The sequence below is a fragment of the Tursiops truncatus genome, chromosome 20 (assembly GCF_011762595.2).
Source record: "Tursiops truncatus isolate mTurTru1 chromosome 20, mTurTru1.mat.Y, whole genome shotgun sequence".
Classification (NCBI taxonomy): domain Eukaryota; kingdom Metazoa; phylum Chordata; class Mammalia; order Artiodactyla; family Delphinidae; genus Tursiops; species Tursiops truncatus.
The window spans coordinates 15,023,786-15,040,562 of record NC_047053.1 but is presented as its reverse complement, the minus strand read 5'-3'; the positions used below and the strand labels follow the sequence as shown (position 1 = coordinate 15,040,562).

Sequence of the window (16,777 nt, the reverse complement as noted above, 5' to 3'; positions counted from 1 at the left end):
CCCTGCATCGGCAGGCGGACTCTCAACCACTGCACCACCAGGGAAGCCCACCACTGAAGAGTATTTTATATTTGTTTGTTTGTTTGTTTAATATTTGTTTATTGGTTTGAGTTGGGTCTTCGTGTGGCAAGTGAGATCTTTGTTGCTGTGTGTGGGATCGTCATTGCAGCATGTGGGATCTTTAGTTGTGGCATGCAAGATCTTTAGTTGCGGCATGCGAACTCTTAGTTGCAGCACATGGGATCTAGTTCCCTGACCAAGGATCGAACCCAGGCCCCCTGCACTGGGAGCTTGGAGCCACTGGACCACTGGGGAAGTCCCTATGTTTTGTTTTGCTTTTTGGCTGCTTGCGGAATCTTAGTTCCCTGACCAGGGATCGAACCCGTGCCCTCGGCAGTGAAAGCCGGGGTCCTTACCACTGGACTGCCAGGGAAATCCCCACTCAAGAGTATTTTAAAGACAATTCATTGGTGTTCTTTTCAGTCTGCCACCATTGTTTGTTTTTCTTACATTTTCTTCTTTAGATCAGTTTTAGTGATTTATTCCTTCCAGAAAATTGTCCGTTTCATTGAGATTTCAAAATTGATTAGCGTAGGCTTGTACATATACTAGTGTTGTTTTGTCTCTCTGTTATAGTACTATTCAAATTTCTGTTTTTTCCTCTTAACTAGATCTCTCAAAGATAAACCCTGCTTTATATTTCTTTCCAAAGTACCAGTTTCTGGATGATTTGATAAGTTTCACTATATGGTTATTGGGTTCTTTTGTTTTTAATGTTCTTTAAAGGCAGTTTCGATGTTCCTTTTGACATGGTAGCTCATAAATGCTTTTATTCTCAAAAAAATTATTGCCCAGATTTAATCTGTTAATTTTTACAATAGTTCTTTCTTTGTTTTTTTAGGCACGAGATGTGCGCACCAATGAAGTGGTGGCTATCAAGAAAATGTCTTATAGTGGAAAGCAGTCCACTGAGGTAGGTGAAATATTTATATTCTTCTTGGCATGTTAGAAAAAGACATACTGTTTTGTTTTTTTTTTGTTTTTTGTTTTGTTTTGTTTTTTTGCGGTACGCGGGCCTCTTACTGCTGCGGCCTCTCCCGCTGCGGAGCACAGGCTCCGTACGCGCAGGCCCAGTGGCCATGGCCCACAGGCCCAGCCGCTCCGCGGCATGTGGGATCCTCCCGGACTGGGGCACAAACCCATGTCCCCTGCACCGGCAGGCGGACTCCCAACCACTGCGCCACCAGGGAAGCCCGACATACTGTTTTTAATTGAGGGTAGCTGGGAATTTTTTCAAAAAAGTGTAGCATACCTAAAAGTATATGAATATTAAGGATATATCTCAGTGTATTTTCTTTCACAAACTGAGTGTACCTTTTTAACTTGTACCTAGAGCCATAAACAGCATATTACTGGCATTCCAAAAGCCTACCTGTCCCCCTGCTTTTAATTTTTTAACTGTGGTATAATATATTACTTTATCTTTATCATAGAAGGCTTATCAGTTTCTAAAAGAGTAAACTAGAATAAGATGCATTTAACAGTAAATTATATTGGATGTAATTTTTTTAATGATTCAGACTTTAAGGGCTGATTTAAGCAAACTTTAATCAGCAGACAATATATATCTAGTCTGAAAAATAAAAAAAATACAATTATTGATACTACACTGAGTATACTTTAGTTCACTAATATTGTGAGTAGTGCTTTTTAGTATATTTATTTTGTTTAATTGCATAAATTTATTTTATGAAATATAGTCTACTTTTAAAAACTAGGATCTGTCAGTCTTTAATTTTTCAATGTAATTATTTTTAATTGTGGTAAAATACACATAACAAATTTACCATCATAACCATTTTCTAGTATGTACTTCAGTGGCTTTAAGGACATTCACATTGTTTTGCATCCATCACCACCATTCATCTCCAGAACTCTTTTCATCTTGAAACACTGCAGTTCGTTACCCATTAAACAATAACTCCCCACTCCCTCCTCCCCTCACCCCCTGGATATCACTCTTCTATTTTCTGTCTCTATGAAGTTGACTACTTCAAGTATCTGATGTAAGTGAAATCATGCAGTATTTGTCCTTTTGTGACTGGATTATTTCACTTTACATAATGTCCTCAGAGTTCATCCATGTTGTGGTATGTGTCAAAATTTCTATCCTTTTTAAAGCTAGTGTGTGTGTGTGTGTGTGTGTGTGTGTGTGTGTGTGTAAAACACTACATTTTATTTATCCATCCATTCATCTGTCAATGGATGCTTAGGTTCCTACTGCCTCTTGGTTATTGTGAATAATGCTACTGTAAATATGGGTTACACAAATATTTTTTTGAGTCCTTAGTCTCAGTACTTTAGGTATATGCCCAGAGTTGGAATTGCTGGATCAGTCTTTAGTTTTTAAAGAGTTTGGTTTTCTACTTTTTTGGAATCTCTTTATTTTATGATAAATCTTGTTTTTGTAATGATCATACTATGAATATGATAACACTATTATGATTGTATCACTGTTCCATCATTTTGATACCTAAAAAACTCAGTTTCTTACAGGATTACTCTCATTTATATTCTATTCTGTAGCACAACTTCTGAACTAAGCTTTCATAGGCAAACTTGTACTGTGTTGGAGTCTGTTTGATTAGTCACACCTAGAACAAAAAGTTTCATTTAGGGCATCATCTTTTCACATCTAATATTAACGTCTTTCATGAAATTTTTTTCAATTGAAAATTGCAGGGTTTTGTTTTGTTTTGAAAGTTTCAAATATCATTCAGACTTGAAATTTAAAGGCCATGAAACATTTTCTCAGTTTAGCATCTTATATCTTACACATTTTATATAAAACACTGTGAACATATTTTGCTGTATTTTGTTGAGGGCTTGTGAAATAACATCGGCGATGTATGATCTTACATTCTAGTACAAAACGTTTTTTAAAGTTTCCTATTATGCCAGTTTCCCTGCTTTTAGAAATCTGGCCCAAGTCAGTGGTAAAGGTTGAAAAAACGAAAACAAGAACAAAAAATAGATTCCTCATTCTCACCCCACAGCTGCTAAGCCTCTAGAGTCTCTGGGTGTAGACCCAGTAAACAGTATTTTTAGAGTTCTCTGGTTGCTTCTTAAGAGTAACTATGTTTAGGACATGGCCTAAGTGTCTAAGGTTGTCATGGAGTAGCTTATGGCTGAAGGTTTATCTGTATTTCCTGGTAGGTGTCATTGAGGAATGCTCTTAGTAAAATATGTAGGGAAATGTTTTCATACTGTTTTTTTGTTTTTCTGTGAACTTTCCCATATAATAACTAATTGTTCTCTAGCATTTTATTTTAGGAAGTGTGCACTTACGGGTTTAAATCTTCGTTTGAATTTAAAAAGCAAACAAAACCTTAACGTTTGGTAGAACACATAACCCAAAAACACAATAGATGAACTTTATGGTATATAAATTATACATGAAAAAGCTGCAAATAAGAAGGGAAGATGAACTTTTGAAGAAAAATCACTAAATATGGTATATAGTTTTCATCAGCATGTTTTGTGTGTGGTTATAAAATTTTAATAAGACTCACTGATGATAAGTTTTACCAAACTAAAATTTGTCCTACCTTGAATGAAACAATTTTATAAATTATGTAATTGAGTTATAAACTATATGAACATAACTTTTTAATTTATTATTTATATGTTTACATATTACAAATGAAATTTAATGTTCTCAATAACCCTTCTTAATCTGATAACTTTTTTCTTATATAACTTTCTCAGGAAAAGCAGCTGTTCATAATTTTTTGCTTTATTCGTTTTTTTCCTCCCCATAGAAATGGCAGGATATTATTAAGGAAGTCAAGTTTCTACAAAGAATAAAACATCCCAACAGTATAGAATACAAAGGCTGCTATTTACGTGAGCACACAGCATGGGTAGGTATATGCTTCCTCCTTGCTGTAATTTTAGTTGGTTTCTGTTTAGAGTTAATTATTTCAAGAATGTCTCAAAATGGTTGTGTAAGGCCATGCAGAAACATCTTGAAATGTTAGTTCATTCTGAGAGGGAGAGCAGCTTTTCCTAGAGCTCCTAGGCAAGAGAGGGAATGTATGATTTGTGAGTTTACTGCAGAGATTTAGCTGACCTTTATGTACATTTCTTGTACTCATTTTTTAAGGTAAATGGTGACTAGGGTTTGTTTTACTTCAAACACTCTTCTTGATCTCCTTGGTGAATTTATTTTATCTCAAGTAGAATCTTTTTAATAATATATTACATGGTACATGGTAAAATGTTCTCTGACATTTTTTAGTAGTATCATTCTTCAAATGGTTTATCAAACATTGTGAAAGCAATCCTGTTACTTGAGGATGAAAGGTAGCCTATCTTTGACATAAACATATTGTAATCTATTTAACCACAAAGATCTTGGTGAAGTCCTGCTGAGTCCTGGTGAAATTTGAACTGATGATGATTCCTTGGCTGAATAATACTAATGCTAGAGAATTGAGACACTTTGTTACAAGAAGTGGTGATTAATATTGCCCCATTGTTACTGCTGAGGTGACACGGTAGTAATACTGTAGCATTGTGGGCATAACTGTATCTTTTAAGAGAGAGGCTAAATTTTCTTTAAATGGGAATGATCCCTTATTTTGAATAATTAATAAGTCACAGCTAATTATCATTTTAGTATCCTGAACCTAGATTTGTAATGTTTGGTGCATTTTTATCCAGTTTAATTTTGGTGGTGATGGCAGTACTCCTAAATACAAGGCTGTGGTTAAAGAAAAAGCAGTGACATTGGGGAGATTACCTCTCTGTCTCTCATGTTTCTCCATTTGTAAAATAAGGATAGTAATAGGGCCTACCTCATAAGGTGGTTGTGAGGATTTAATTCGTTTTTTTTAAAATATTTATTTGGTTGCACTGGGTCTTAGTTTCGGCAGGTGGGCTCCTTAGTTGTGGCTCACTGGCTCCTCAGTTGTGGCTGGCAGGCTCCTTAGTTGTGGCATGCGAACTCTTAGCTGCTGCATGCATGTGGGATCTAGTTCCCTGACCAGAGATCGAACCCGGGCCCCCTGCATTGGGAGCGTGGAGTCCCAACCACTGTGCCACCAGGGAAGTCCCTTAATTAGCTTTAATATATATAAAATATCTGGCACATAGAAGGTGCTCTGTGTTTGCTTTAACTATAACCTAAGCTTTGTATATATAGTTCCAAAGGACAGTTTTTTGCTTCCTAGCGATTACTAAAGTATTGCTTTAGTACTATAGATTAATAGTAACAGAATGTGTATATTCCTTTATAATTTTAGTAGTAGTTATATATGAAATACACATCTTATACAAATGATTATATGTTGGTATTATAAAAGATTAATGTATCATTAGCTTAACTTTACATATGCACTTAATATATTACTAGATACGTAAATACTCATTTTTTAAGGTAAATGGTGACTAGGGTTTGTTTTACTTCAAACTGTCTTCTTGATCTCCTTGGTGAATTTATTTTATCTCAAGTAGAATCTTTTTAATAATATATTTTAATACTTATATAATTTTTCTTCCCATGTAGCTTGTAATGGAATATTGTTTAGGATCTGCTTCAGATTTACTAGAAGGTAGGTTCCCTTTAATCATTAAGAAAAAATAGTATTAGCAAAATAAAATGAGAATTCAATAAGAGGTTTCTTAAGTAATGTACAAATTTTCCAGAAAGAATAAAAATCTTAACCTTTCTATATTCTCTGCATAGTATGCACTATCCTCATTAAATGTAATGTAATAGCATAAAAAAAGGGATTTAAAAAAAAAAGGGATTTTTCTCTCATTTTGACTCAAGTTTTTTTGGAATCTTTGTCATTCAGCTCCATCTGTTCCTTCTGTTCAGAATGAAGATATTAGAATAAAGGGAGAACTTTTATTACTTTTGTTTTTGTAATCACCAAATAATTGCTTAATGTTGTTAGCTTAGAGGAAAATTGGCTGTGGACTATATACTTTAACAGCTAGGCACAACTGTATACTAGTTGAAAAGTTCAATAGCATTATTTTCTTATCTTTGGAAGGAAATCCCGTCTTGCTAAATGTTAGTTTTTAAAAATTGCCCTATATATTAGGTATGTATTTTTAAACAAAAATGTTCTTTATAAAAATATTTTCAAATAACTTTCTTATTTTAAGTTCACAAAAAGCCATTACAAGAAGTGGAAATAGCAGCAATTACACATGGTGCTCTCCAGGGATTAGCCTACTTACATTCTCATACCATGATCCATAGGTAAGCACTTTGAAAATTATTATATATTAACAAGCAAATGGCTTGTTACATTATTCACTTATTAACCCTGAAAGTTTTGTTGGTTATAGCCAAATAAAACCATTTCTTATAAACTGAGGTGTTTTAGATTGTCCATGTTTAAAAGTACATACTAGTACACTTGATCTCTTTGTTTAGGATAATTTTTATCTTTGTCTACACATGTTGCTGGATTTTCCGAAGTTCAGGCATACCTCATTTTGTTATGCTTTGCTTTATTGCACTTCACAGATACCTCGTTTTTTTACAAATTTAAGGTTTGTGGCAACCCTGTGTCAAGCAGGACTCTAGGTGCCATTTTTCCAACAGCATTTGCTCACTTTGTGTTTCTGTCACATTTTGGTAATTCTCACAGTATTTCAAACTTTTTCATCATTTTATTTGTTATGGTGATCTGTGATCATTGATCTTTGATGTTACCATTATGATTGTTTTGCCATTTATTAGCAGTAAAATATTTTAAAATTAAGGTATATACAATGTTTTTTTAGAGATAATGCTACTGCACACTTAGTAGCCTACAGTATAAACATAACTTTTATATGCACTGAGAAACCAACAGATTCATATGACTTGCTTTATTGTGTATTCTGTTTGTTAGGGTAGTCTGGAATCAAACCTGTAGTATCTCTTAGGTATGCCTGTATGTGCACTTTATAGATTTGTGCACATTTAATTGAAATTAATTGTAGAATCATTTAATTTGGGGAATGGAAAAGACATTAGGGATTATATAGTCTTACTTTTTTCATTTTACCAGTGAAGAAACTGATGCCCCAATTTGTGACTAATTTCCCAAAGTTTACAAAGCCAGGTGGATTTAGACTAGAACTAAACCTAGATCTTGTCTTCCTGGTAACTGATAATGCCAGATTTATTCCATGATAGGGATAAATAAATGATACTTAATACTTTTTATGCTTTGAGTATTAATCCTTGATGATCCTTGATAATGAATAGTAAAATTAAGCCATTCCATAATGCATTTTTAGCATTGGTATTGGTTTTACCTGTTTTAGAAGGAAATTAACATTTTTTGATTATATATGTGAATCAAGCAATACATGTTAAACTATATAGTAGAGTCAATTGTGAGTTAATGTGATTTTTTTTTTTTTAAGATTAGGATTGTAAGGTCCAAGAGAAATTTACATACTAGTAAGTAAGTGAATAGAAGATTTAGAATTATAACCTAAGGTCTTCGCACCGCACAGCTTGTGGGATCTTAGTTTCCTTACCAAGGATTGAACCCAGGCCCAAGGCAGTAAAAGCACTGCCAAGGAATTCCCTAAAATATCTCTTCATTTTTAAAAAACAAATGGAAGGAAAATAGATTAATTTAGTATTATGTCCATTACAATAGTAAGAATTGACAAGTGCTCGGAAGCTTAGTTTTTCTGTTTTTGAAAGGTTAAGTGTATGTTATGGTGCCCGTTGGACATACAGTCCCATTTTATAAATATCCATAATTTTCTGGGATCATGGATATTACATTATCCATATGTTTGTTTTCATTTCATATCCTGAGGGTGGAAATGATATGAATAATCCTTTTTTAAAAATTGGGGGCATGAAATTCTTTTTTTTTTTTTTTTTTTACATTAAGTAGGTTACTCAGAAATCTTAAAATTATGAAGGAGTGGTCTGCTATTTAAATTTAATTTTTAAAACCATTATTTGTACCAATGAACAGGACCTCAAATGAAGACTATACACTTTAATTACCTGATTTTCTGTCTTGTTTTTACTGCTATTTTGCCTTCTCTTTTACAAAATTGTTACTATATATGAATTCTGTATTTTTTCTATGCTAATTTGGATCTTAATTCTCATCCCAATTGAGAGATTATCCTAGGACTTAATTATTTTGATTTCTCCTTCTCTGTTTTACAAATTTTTATTTGATTTTTATCATTGTTTTACACAACCCAGTGAAGGAAAGAGAAATAATTTTCTGTGTTCCTTAAACCCAGAGATATCAAAGCAGGAAATATCCTTCTGACAGAGCCAGGCCAGGTGAAACTTGCTGACTTTGGATCCGCTTCCATGGCATCTCCTGCCAATTCTTTTGTGGGAACGCCATATTGGTAAGAATAATCTTATCTGGATTTGATCTTCATAATTGATATTGTGTGTGGTTGTGCGTCTTTAAGATGTCTTTCTCCTGAAAATACTATGTTATTTTGGACATTTTAACTTTAAGCATTACAGTTAGTTTCAAATATAGATTTGGAGTGCTCCCCTTACATCCCCCATTTTTAAAATTTGTCCCCCCTACAGTTTCCTTCCTATGATTATCTGCATCATATATTGGGTGTGGGAGTGAAAACATTCAATAAAAATTCAAGTGGGGAAAAGATAGAAATGCTAAGTGGAAATGTGTGTGTTTTCTTTAGATTTATATTTACTATATATCATTGATCTTCAGACTAGGAGTACCTAAAGACTGGTAGTGGACTTGGAGTTCTCTGGGGTTTTTTGTTTTTATTTTTTATTATGGAGAATTTCAAATATAACACTAGACAAAAGTATAATGAACCCTACGTATCATTCATTCAGCCCAGCAACTTTATCCCCATGGCTAGTCCTGCCCTATGCACTCACCTCTCCCTTTGTTCCTCTCCCCTCAGTTATTTTGAAACATTCTAGACATCATCTAATTTTATCCATGAATAATTCATTATTAATGTCAGCAAGTTTGAAGGGAATAATTTTCCAGATCTTCAACTTTCAAATGTATCCTCTTTTTCTATGTATGCTGAGAGCTGTGTCTTAGGCCCACTACGTCATCTTTCTCACCTGCCTTTCAAATCTCCCTTCTCCTGCCTCATAAAAGAAAGGCTTCTAACCCACCCTGAATATTACAGTGATGCATTGCTCTGTGGTGTAAAAGCCTCAAAGTAACACCAGAGGAACAATTTGAGAAGATGTAGCATCTGTCAGATATTGAAGAGTCAGGACAAAACTCTAGGCAGGTCCTTGTACCTTTCCAGTCATCTGCCTTCCATTCCTTTTACCCTTTGCTTTTTCTTTCTCCCCAATTATCTTCCTTCTCTCCTTTTTTTCTAGTGCAGAATTCATAACTGACATGGTTGTCGTGGGGACACATAAACATGTTATTTGCATTGAATTCAGACTTTTTTCTGGCAGAAGGTGATTCTGATTTGACTGATTGATATGACCATGAAGACTGATTTTGCTAACTAGATTATAGGACAGTGTTTTTAATAAATTGAATGAACTAATTCTGCAGCTCCAAGTTTTTAATATCTTTAAAGCACGTACACAATATACATACATACACTGTGCATTATATCCTTTGCAGCTATTAAATTTATAAAATTTACATATCAACTCAAAAGTGTGCAAGGGATACACAGTTTTTATAAATTCATTGAAGGTAAATAAATGAATAAAAAATTTGAAGACCACTGCTCTAGATGACCAAAAATTTCTATGTAAAACCCTAGTTTAGATAGAGTCCCCCCCATAAAAAAGGGTTCTGTGAGTGTATAATATTTCTCAGTGCTTCCCCTCTTTAGATATTAATGATGAATATTAGATATTAAAAAGGCCCTCAAAAGTTCTGCAATAAAAAAACAAATTACTTGTTTAACTTTTCTTGATAATTTCTCAAACTTCCTTCAGCATCTTAAAGAACACATTGACAATTGAAAGTTTACAATAAAGTAAACATATTGGTTAATTTGTATATAGTGTACTTGGAACAGAGGAACTAGGTTCATATTTATATGTCTTTACACAAATGCACATGTGCACGCACACACAAACACACACACAGGGATACCTGGTAATAATCTTATTGAAGCCGTCAGCAACTGTTAGAAGTACCTATCTATGCTTAATACCAAATACATATGAAGTATAAGGTAAAGTATCATCAAGAACCACAGACTCTAGTTGAAGACGTGAATTAGTGTTTTGTTTTTTGTAGGCTTTTTTGGGGGGTTTTTGTTTTGGTTTTTGTGTTTTTTTGGCTGCGCCAAGTGGCATGTGGGATCCCCCCGACCAGGGATCGAACCTGCCACCCCCGCTGCAATGAATGGAAGCGTGGAGTCTTAACCACTGGACTGCCAGGGAAGTCCTGTGTTTCATTTTATCACCAAGACACCATCGTTGGTTGGTTATAAAGTTGATAATTTTGTGATTGTTTTAGTTGTGAGCTGCCCTAACCACTTTTATCATGGGACACTATTCTAATTTGAAAGAAAGGCTGACAAGCTATGCTTATTCAGCGTTGGATATTGTGATAGGTACTTCCTGAAATAAATGGAGTGAGTTTGTCATTTCAAGGGAAACAACTGATGGTATTCAATGCCAATGGTAAAATTCCATCTTTCAAGCAAAAATTAGATGGAATCCTGAGACCAAAATGTTTGAGAATCACTGGCCTAAAGGCTATACAGTATTAGAATTTGCAGACTTGAACGGATGCAGAATACAGCCCTCCTCTAGGGCATCCTTCCTTTAGGATGCTGTTATATGATCATGACACATGGTGAGAATGAGTCTCACACTGTATATGCAAAGGTAAATATTTACCTCACAACCTGTAATACATTTATTTCATATTATAAAAATTCTTAATGTCCAGATATATTGCCTGGAATTCACACCAGGTGTTCTCCATGTAGATAGTCATTACATTTTAAAAGAATAGTATACATTTTTTTAACTTTAATTTAAATGACATTTTATTTTTTAGGATGGCCCCAGAAGTAATTTTAGCCATGGATGAAGGACAGTATGATGGAAAAGTAGATGTATGGTCTCTTGGTATAACGTGTATTGAACTAGGTAAGCATGTTCTTTATTACTATGTAGTAAATTTTGATCAAAGTTTTACCTCAATTTCTATACCAAATTACAGCTTTTTATTTTTTATGTTGGTTGCTAAGGGGAGCAATATGTTTATTACATAGTTTTCATTTTGGTTATCTGGTAATTTTTATATATATTAGCTTAGGTATATTGTATTTGCTCTGTTAAATTAGGTCTAAAATAATTTCCACTATAGTATTAATTAAATTTGAGGTATCTATGTCTTATTATTAATGAGTATTTGTTAAACACTTGGAATATGTATGTGATTAGTAGATTTACCATCTATAGATGGTCTCTGAAGCATTTATGAGTTACTTACCTTTACCTAGGATACTTACTACTTTGAGTTAGATTTAAGAATTAGCTGTCAGGCTGCATACATATTGTAGTAGTTTAATTTTATGCACACATTCTGTTGCCCATAAATTGAACTATGCTTAAAACAGCGGACCACCATAACTTCACTAACATTCCCAATGTAAGTGAGCCAGGTGGGTAATTGAACTGTCACTGTAACTGAAGATGATGGCCATCCTCTTGCTCTTGATTCCCGAGGCTTCCCCCCACAAGCCCAATATCCTTTTCTTTTTTCCTTCTTATAAGAGCATTCCATTAAACTTTATTTAAAAACAAGAATATTTAATTGAACCATTCTAGGAGTGACCAAGAATTGAAAACAACACATTAAAGTAAAAATCCATGTGTAGGGCTTCCCTGGTGGCGCAGTGGTTGAGAGTCCGCCTGCCGATGCAGGGGACACGGGTTTGTGCCCCGGTCTGGGAAGATCCCACATGCCGCGGAGCGGCTGGGCCCGTGAGCCATGGCTGCTGAGCCTGCGCCTCTGGAGCCTGTGCTCCGCAACGGGAGAGGCCAGAACAGTGAGAGGCCTGTGTACTGCAAAAAAAAAAAAATCCATGTGTAATTTTGACAAATCATATTTATTTTAAAGTTTGATAACAGCAGTAAATAGAGATTTGGCGATTACCATAATGCCATTCTCCTCTGACCTCTTCATCTCAGTTTGAGGTTTGCAAAATGTTTCTTCCATTTGAAAGTATCCTTAAGTGTCTTAAATTCTTTTTCTCTTGATTCTTCTTCCTACTGGTAGATCCTAATTACTTTCTTAAGAAACCTGGGTATAAATGTAAAAAAGCTGGTTAATATATTCTGCCCATGGGTTATTTTTACACTCTTATGCTGGCTGATGCATATATGTGCCCCTTGGTGATAGCGAAATTGCATTAATGGTCCTGTTAGATATCATTGATATATTTTAGTATTTATCTGATTAGAAAGTATTCATTGGCTAATTGTACTGCTCGGAAAGAAACCTCTCTAAACTCTGCAGTTTCTGTGAAATGGTTTCTTTTTTCCAGACTTTTCTAGCTTCTTTTTATTGTAGTTCACAAGATAGAATTACTTCACAGTGAGAGTTTTTATGCTTATATAATAAAGCAACTTCAGAAGATGTGACTGCCTTTGGATAATTTCAAATGAGTGAGATGTCTTAAAGAAATTCTTAGAGTTTTAGGCATACATTTGGCATCTTCAACTTTTATAAATAGTCTTTCATAATCACTTTAAAAAATTTTACTTACAAATGTTTTGAATTATGAAGTTGTTCTAAGTTCAGGAACTATATTTTAAGCCTGCTTTGGGTTCCAAGGGAAAGGTCTAGAGGAGCACAAGCAAATAAAACTCTGCATTGGTAGAAATGTTCTGTGTCTCCATGCCTTTTGAGCACTTGAAATGTGGCTAATGTAACTGAGGAACTGAACTTAAAATTGTATTTTTCTTTTTTTTTAAAATATTTATTTATTTAGTTGGTTGTGCTGGGTCTTAGTTGTGGCATGCAGGCTCCTTGTTTCCACGTGTGGGATCTTCGTTGCGGCATGCGGAATCTTTAGTTGTGGCATGCGGTATCTTTAGTTGTGGCATGCAGGATCTTTTAGTTCTGGCATGCAGGAACTAGTTCCCTGACCAGGGATCAAACCCGGGCCCCCTGCATTGGGAGCTCCGAGTCTTAACCACTGGACCACCAGGGAAGTCCCTTAAAATTGTATTTCATTTCAATAAGTTTACATATAAATAGTCACATGTGGCTAGGGGGTACCCTGTTAGACAGTACAGGTCTATAGGCATGCAAATTAGATTTGTAGTCTTGGGAACTAAATCTGTTACATGCTTTTACTTTAAAATAGTTAAAGATAGTGAATTAAAGCAAACTGTTTTCTCATAGCTTGGTTATGTCCTATGACCAAGAAATCTTAAAGTGCAGGATTTTTCATAGGTGAGTTTATATGTTTGATTACAATTAATCTGATGGAAAAGATCCCTGGTTTGTTGTTTTCAGGAATGATTGTACAATCGTGTTTATAAAAATAAATTTACCACTTTTTTCTGATTATAAAAGTATATATTGAGGATGTAAAATTTCAGAACTTTAAAAGGAGTAAAAGGAAAATAAAATAAATATAACTACAGTAATTTGTTAATGTGTGCACAGGATAGAAAGATGTAAACTGTGACATCAAAAACATAAATCAGTGGTGCACCTTGCAGCTATGGCGGCCTTGTGGTGGTGCTGTCCATTCAGCCACTGGTGGTGGTGGCGACTTCCTCTCAGGAAGTCCGGTCTCCACCTCCTGCTCCCACCACGCTTGCTCGGTGGCGGCAGAGGCAGCGGTTGTCCCTGCCTCTCCGCCTCCTCCACCTTGGCCTATCCACCAGCTGGCATTGGCGGAGAGGGAGATGGTAGTTGTAGATGGCCACCCCTGCCTCAGAGAAGATACCACATTGAATGAGCAAAGAATGAACTTTTTACAGATACCTTTTATAAAAGGCTTATAAGGAATAGTGCCATAATTTGAATCACAATGGGTTTCACATTATGAGGTGAATGGGAGTGAAGTATTGGACAAAAATAGATTTTTTAATCTCTACATCATGGTTTTTAGCTCCTCAGTTGTTGCACAGTCTCACTATTTGGGGAAAGTTCGTGCTAAAAAACTGAAGCAATTAATGGGTGAATATGATCAAATTTTTCCACCAAGTTCTCAACCTGATAAGCAGAATCCTTTGTCAACCTAATGAAGTATTCAAGGAAGACATCTGACTCTTTTCAAGATGAACTTGAAGATTATATCAAAGTGCAGAAAGCCAGAGGCTTAGAGCCAAAGACTTGTTTCAGAAAGGTGAGAGAGGATTATTTGGAAACCTGTGGATACAAATAAGAGGTTAATTCTAGACCCAGGTGTAGAATGTTTGATCAAAGACTCCCTTATGAACCCGTCCAGACCTACCGAAGACCGTGCAATATTTCACAAGCAGTGGAGAAGCGGTTACCTCAGTGACTACCAGCTCATGACAGCAGGCTGAGACTGGACTCCCTGAACTACTGTCAATTCACCAGGGACTGTTTCTCAGGAAAACCAGTATCCCTGAACTTTAGTCAACAAGAGTAAAACTGTGGCTCATACAGTGTACGATCTGGAGTTTACAGGCACCTCTCCTCAGAAAACAGTGCCAAGCTAGTTATAAACAGATACATCAGAAGAGAGAAAGATACCCAGAGGAAGGCCAGGAAAAACCAGAGGAGGAGTGGTCCAAGCATAAGAGGAAGAAAGCTTATGAGGAAATAGATTTAGACAAACACAAGAGCATCCAAAGAAACAGAGGTGGAAACAGTCAGAGTCAGTACAGAAAAGCTTAAGAACCTAAAGGAGAAAAAAAGCTGAGGTGTAGCCTCTAAGAAAGAGGAACATAAGCGTAGAAAAGAGAAAAAGGAACAAGGGAAAGAAAGGACAGAAGAGGAGATGCTTTGGGACCAGTCTGCCCTTGGATTTTGAAGCTCTTGCATTGGTTCTCCTGAGGTTAAACTGAAGAAATAGTTAAGGAGCTTGGTTTTATGATGTTTATGTTCATATCGCTCTTTTCATGTGAACAGGTACAAAGGCTAAGTGAACAGAAAACATTTAGTGTGCTTGCTCTCCAAAATGGAAATTACTTTTCTGCTCCTAAAATCATTACTACATTTTTCTTATACATAATGTAATTTCCCTTAATGAGGGTGGCTCTGCTTTTATTCATCAAATTGCTATGATGGTGGAAGTATTTTTCCCTTGGGAGGTCATTTATTTTAAATTGGAGGATTAATAGGCTTTATAGAATCTATTTCTTGATTGGGTGTTAGTTTGGGGTGGGTGTTTTTATATTCATTAGTTTTCTCTGTGAAGCAGCTTACATTGATTTTTTTTTTCTTCATTAGATCTAACTTGCAGTCTATTTTCTAGATTGGAAAGTGGAAAATGACATACATTATATAATAAGCTTAAGTTACATACAGTTTTAAACGTTTCAAAAAGTCTTGATACAAAATGAGTTTATATTCTGGAAATGTTTATAATATAATAAAGTTCTAATTTCTACAAAAAAGTACATAAATCAAAACCAACAAACAAAAGATAAAACATGGTGGTGGGGAGTAAAAATGTAGAGCTTTTTTTTTTTTTTTTTTTTTTTTGGGGTACGTGGGCCTCTCACTGTTGTGGCCTCTCCCGTCGTGGAGCACAGGCTCCGGACTCGCAGGCTCAGCAGCCATGGCTCATGGGCCCAGCCGCTCCGCGGCATGTGGGATCTTCCCGGAGCGGGGCACGAACCCGCGTCCCCTGCATCGGCAGGCGGACTCTCAACCACTGCGCCACCAGGGAAGCCCTGTGTAGAGCTTTTTTTAAACTTAAGTTGTTATCAACTTAAAATAGACTATTATAAATATGTTGTTTTATATATTTTGTAAGCTTCATATCAATCACAAAGCAAAACCTCTAGTAGATACACAAAAGATATAGAGAAAGGAATCCAAACTTAACACTAAAGATAGTCATCAATTCACAAAGGAAGAGAGTGAGAGGAGAAGAAAGGAACAAAGGAATTATGAAACAGCCAGAAACCGATTAACAAAATGGCAATGAGTACATATATTTATCAATAATTACTTTAATTGTAAGTGAACTAAATTCTCCAATCAAAAGAAATGGAATGACTAAATGGATAAAAAAACAAAACCCATCTGTATGTTGCCTACAAGAGAGTCACTTCAGATATAAGGACACATAGAGACTGAAAGTGAGGAATGGAAAAAGATATTCCATATAAATGGAAACCAAAAGAAAGCTAGGGTAGCTATAGTTTTGTCAGACAAAATAGACTTAAAAAAAAGACTGTAATAAAAGACAAAGAAAGGCATTACATAATGATTAAAGAAGTCAGTTCAGCAAGAGAATATACCTTTTGTAAATATTTATGCACCCAACATAAGATCACCTAAATATATAAAACAACATAAACAGACCTAAAGGGAGAAATCGACAGCAATACAATAATAGTAGGGGACTTTAATACCCCATGTTCATCAGTGACTAGATCACAGGCAAAAAGTCAATATGTGACATTGACCTTAAATGACACATTAGACCAAATGGACTTAACAGACACACACAGAACATTTCATCTCAAAGCAACAGAATACACGTATTTCTTAAGCGCATACAGAATGTTCTCCAGGATAGATCTTATGTTAGGCCACAAAACAAGTCTTAATAAATTTAAGAAGATTAAAAT

General features: G+C 35.2%; 1 protein-coding gene and 1 pseudogene across 5 annotated transcripts in view; both read left to right on the top strand.

The window, feature by feature from the left end:
• TAOK1 (TAO kinase 1) overlaps window positions 1-16,777 on the top strand; it is a 149,109-nt gene that overhangs the window by 81,304 nt on the left and 51,028 nt on the right. For 4 of the 5 annotated variants that reach the window (XR_002174758.3, XM_019926995.3, XM_019926996.3 and 1 more), the window contains 6 exons: window positions 902-973; window positions 3,822-3,923; window positions 5,570-5,615; window positions 6,178-6,274; window positions 8,287-8,400; window positions 11,040-11,131. Coding sequence is in view for 3 of the 5 variants with exons in the window: in XM_019926995.3 (XP_019782554.1) it covers window positions 902-973; window positions 3,822-3,923; window positions 5,570-5,615; window positions 6,178-6,274; window positions 8,287-8,400; window positions 11,040-11,131 (523 nt within the window). In the remaining 2 variants the exon portion in view is untranslated. Of the gene's footprint in view, window positions 1-901; window positions 974-3,821; window positions 3,924-5,569; window positions 5,616-6,177; window positions 6,275-8,286; window positions 8,401-11,039; window positions 11,132-16,777 lie in introns of those variants that run through there. The other variant, XM_033847854.2, reaches the window with a different exon arrangement.
• Window positions 11,140-15,675, top strand: LOC109548625 (lysine-rich coiled-coil protein 1-like; annotated as a pseudogene).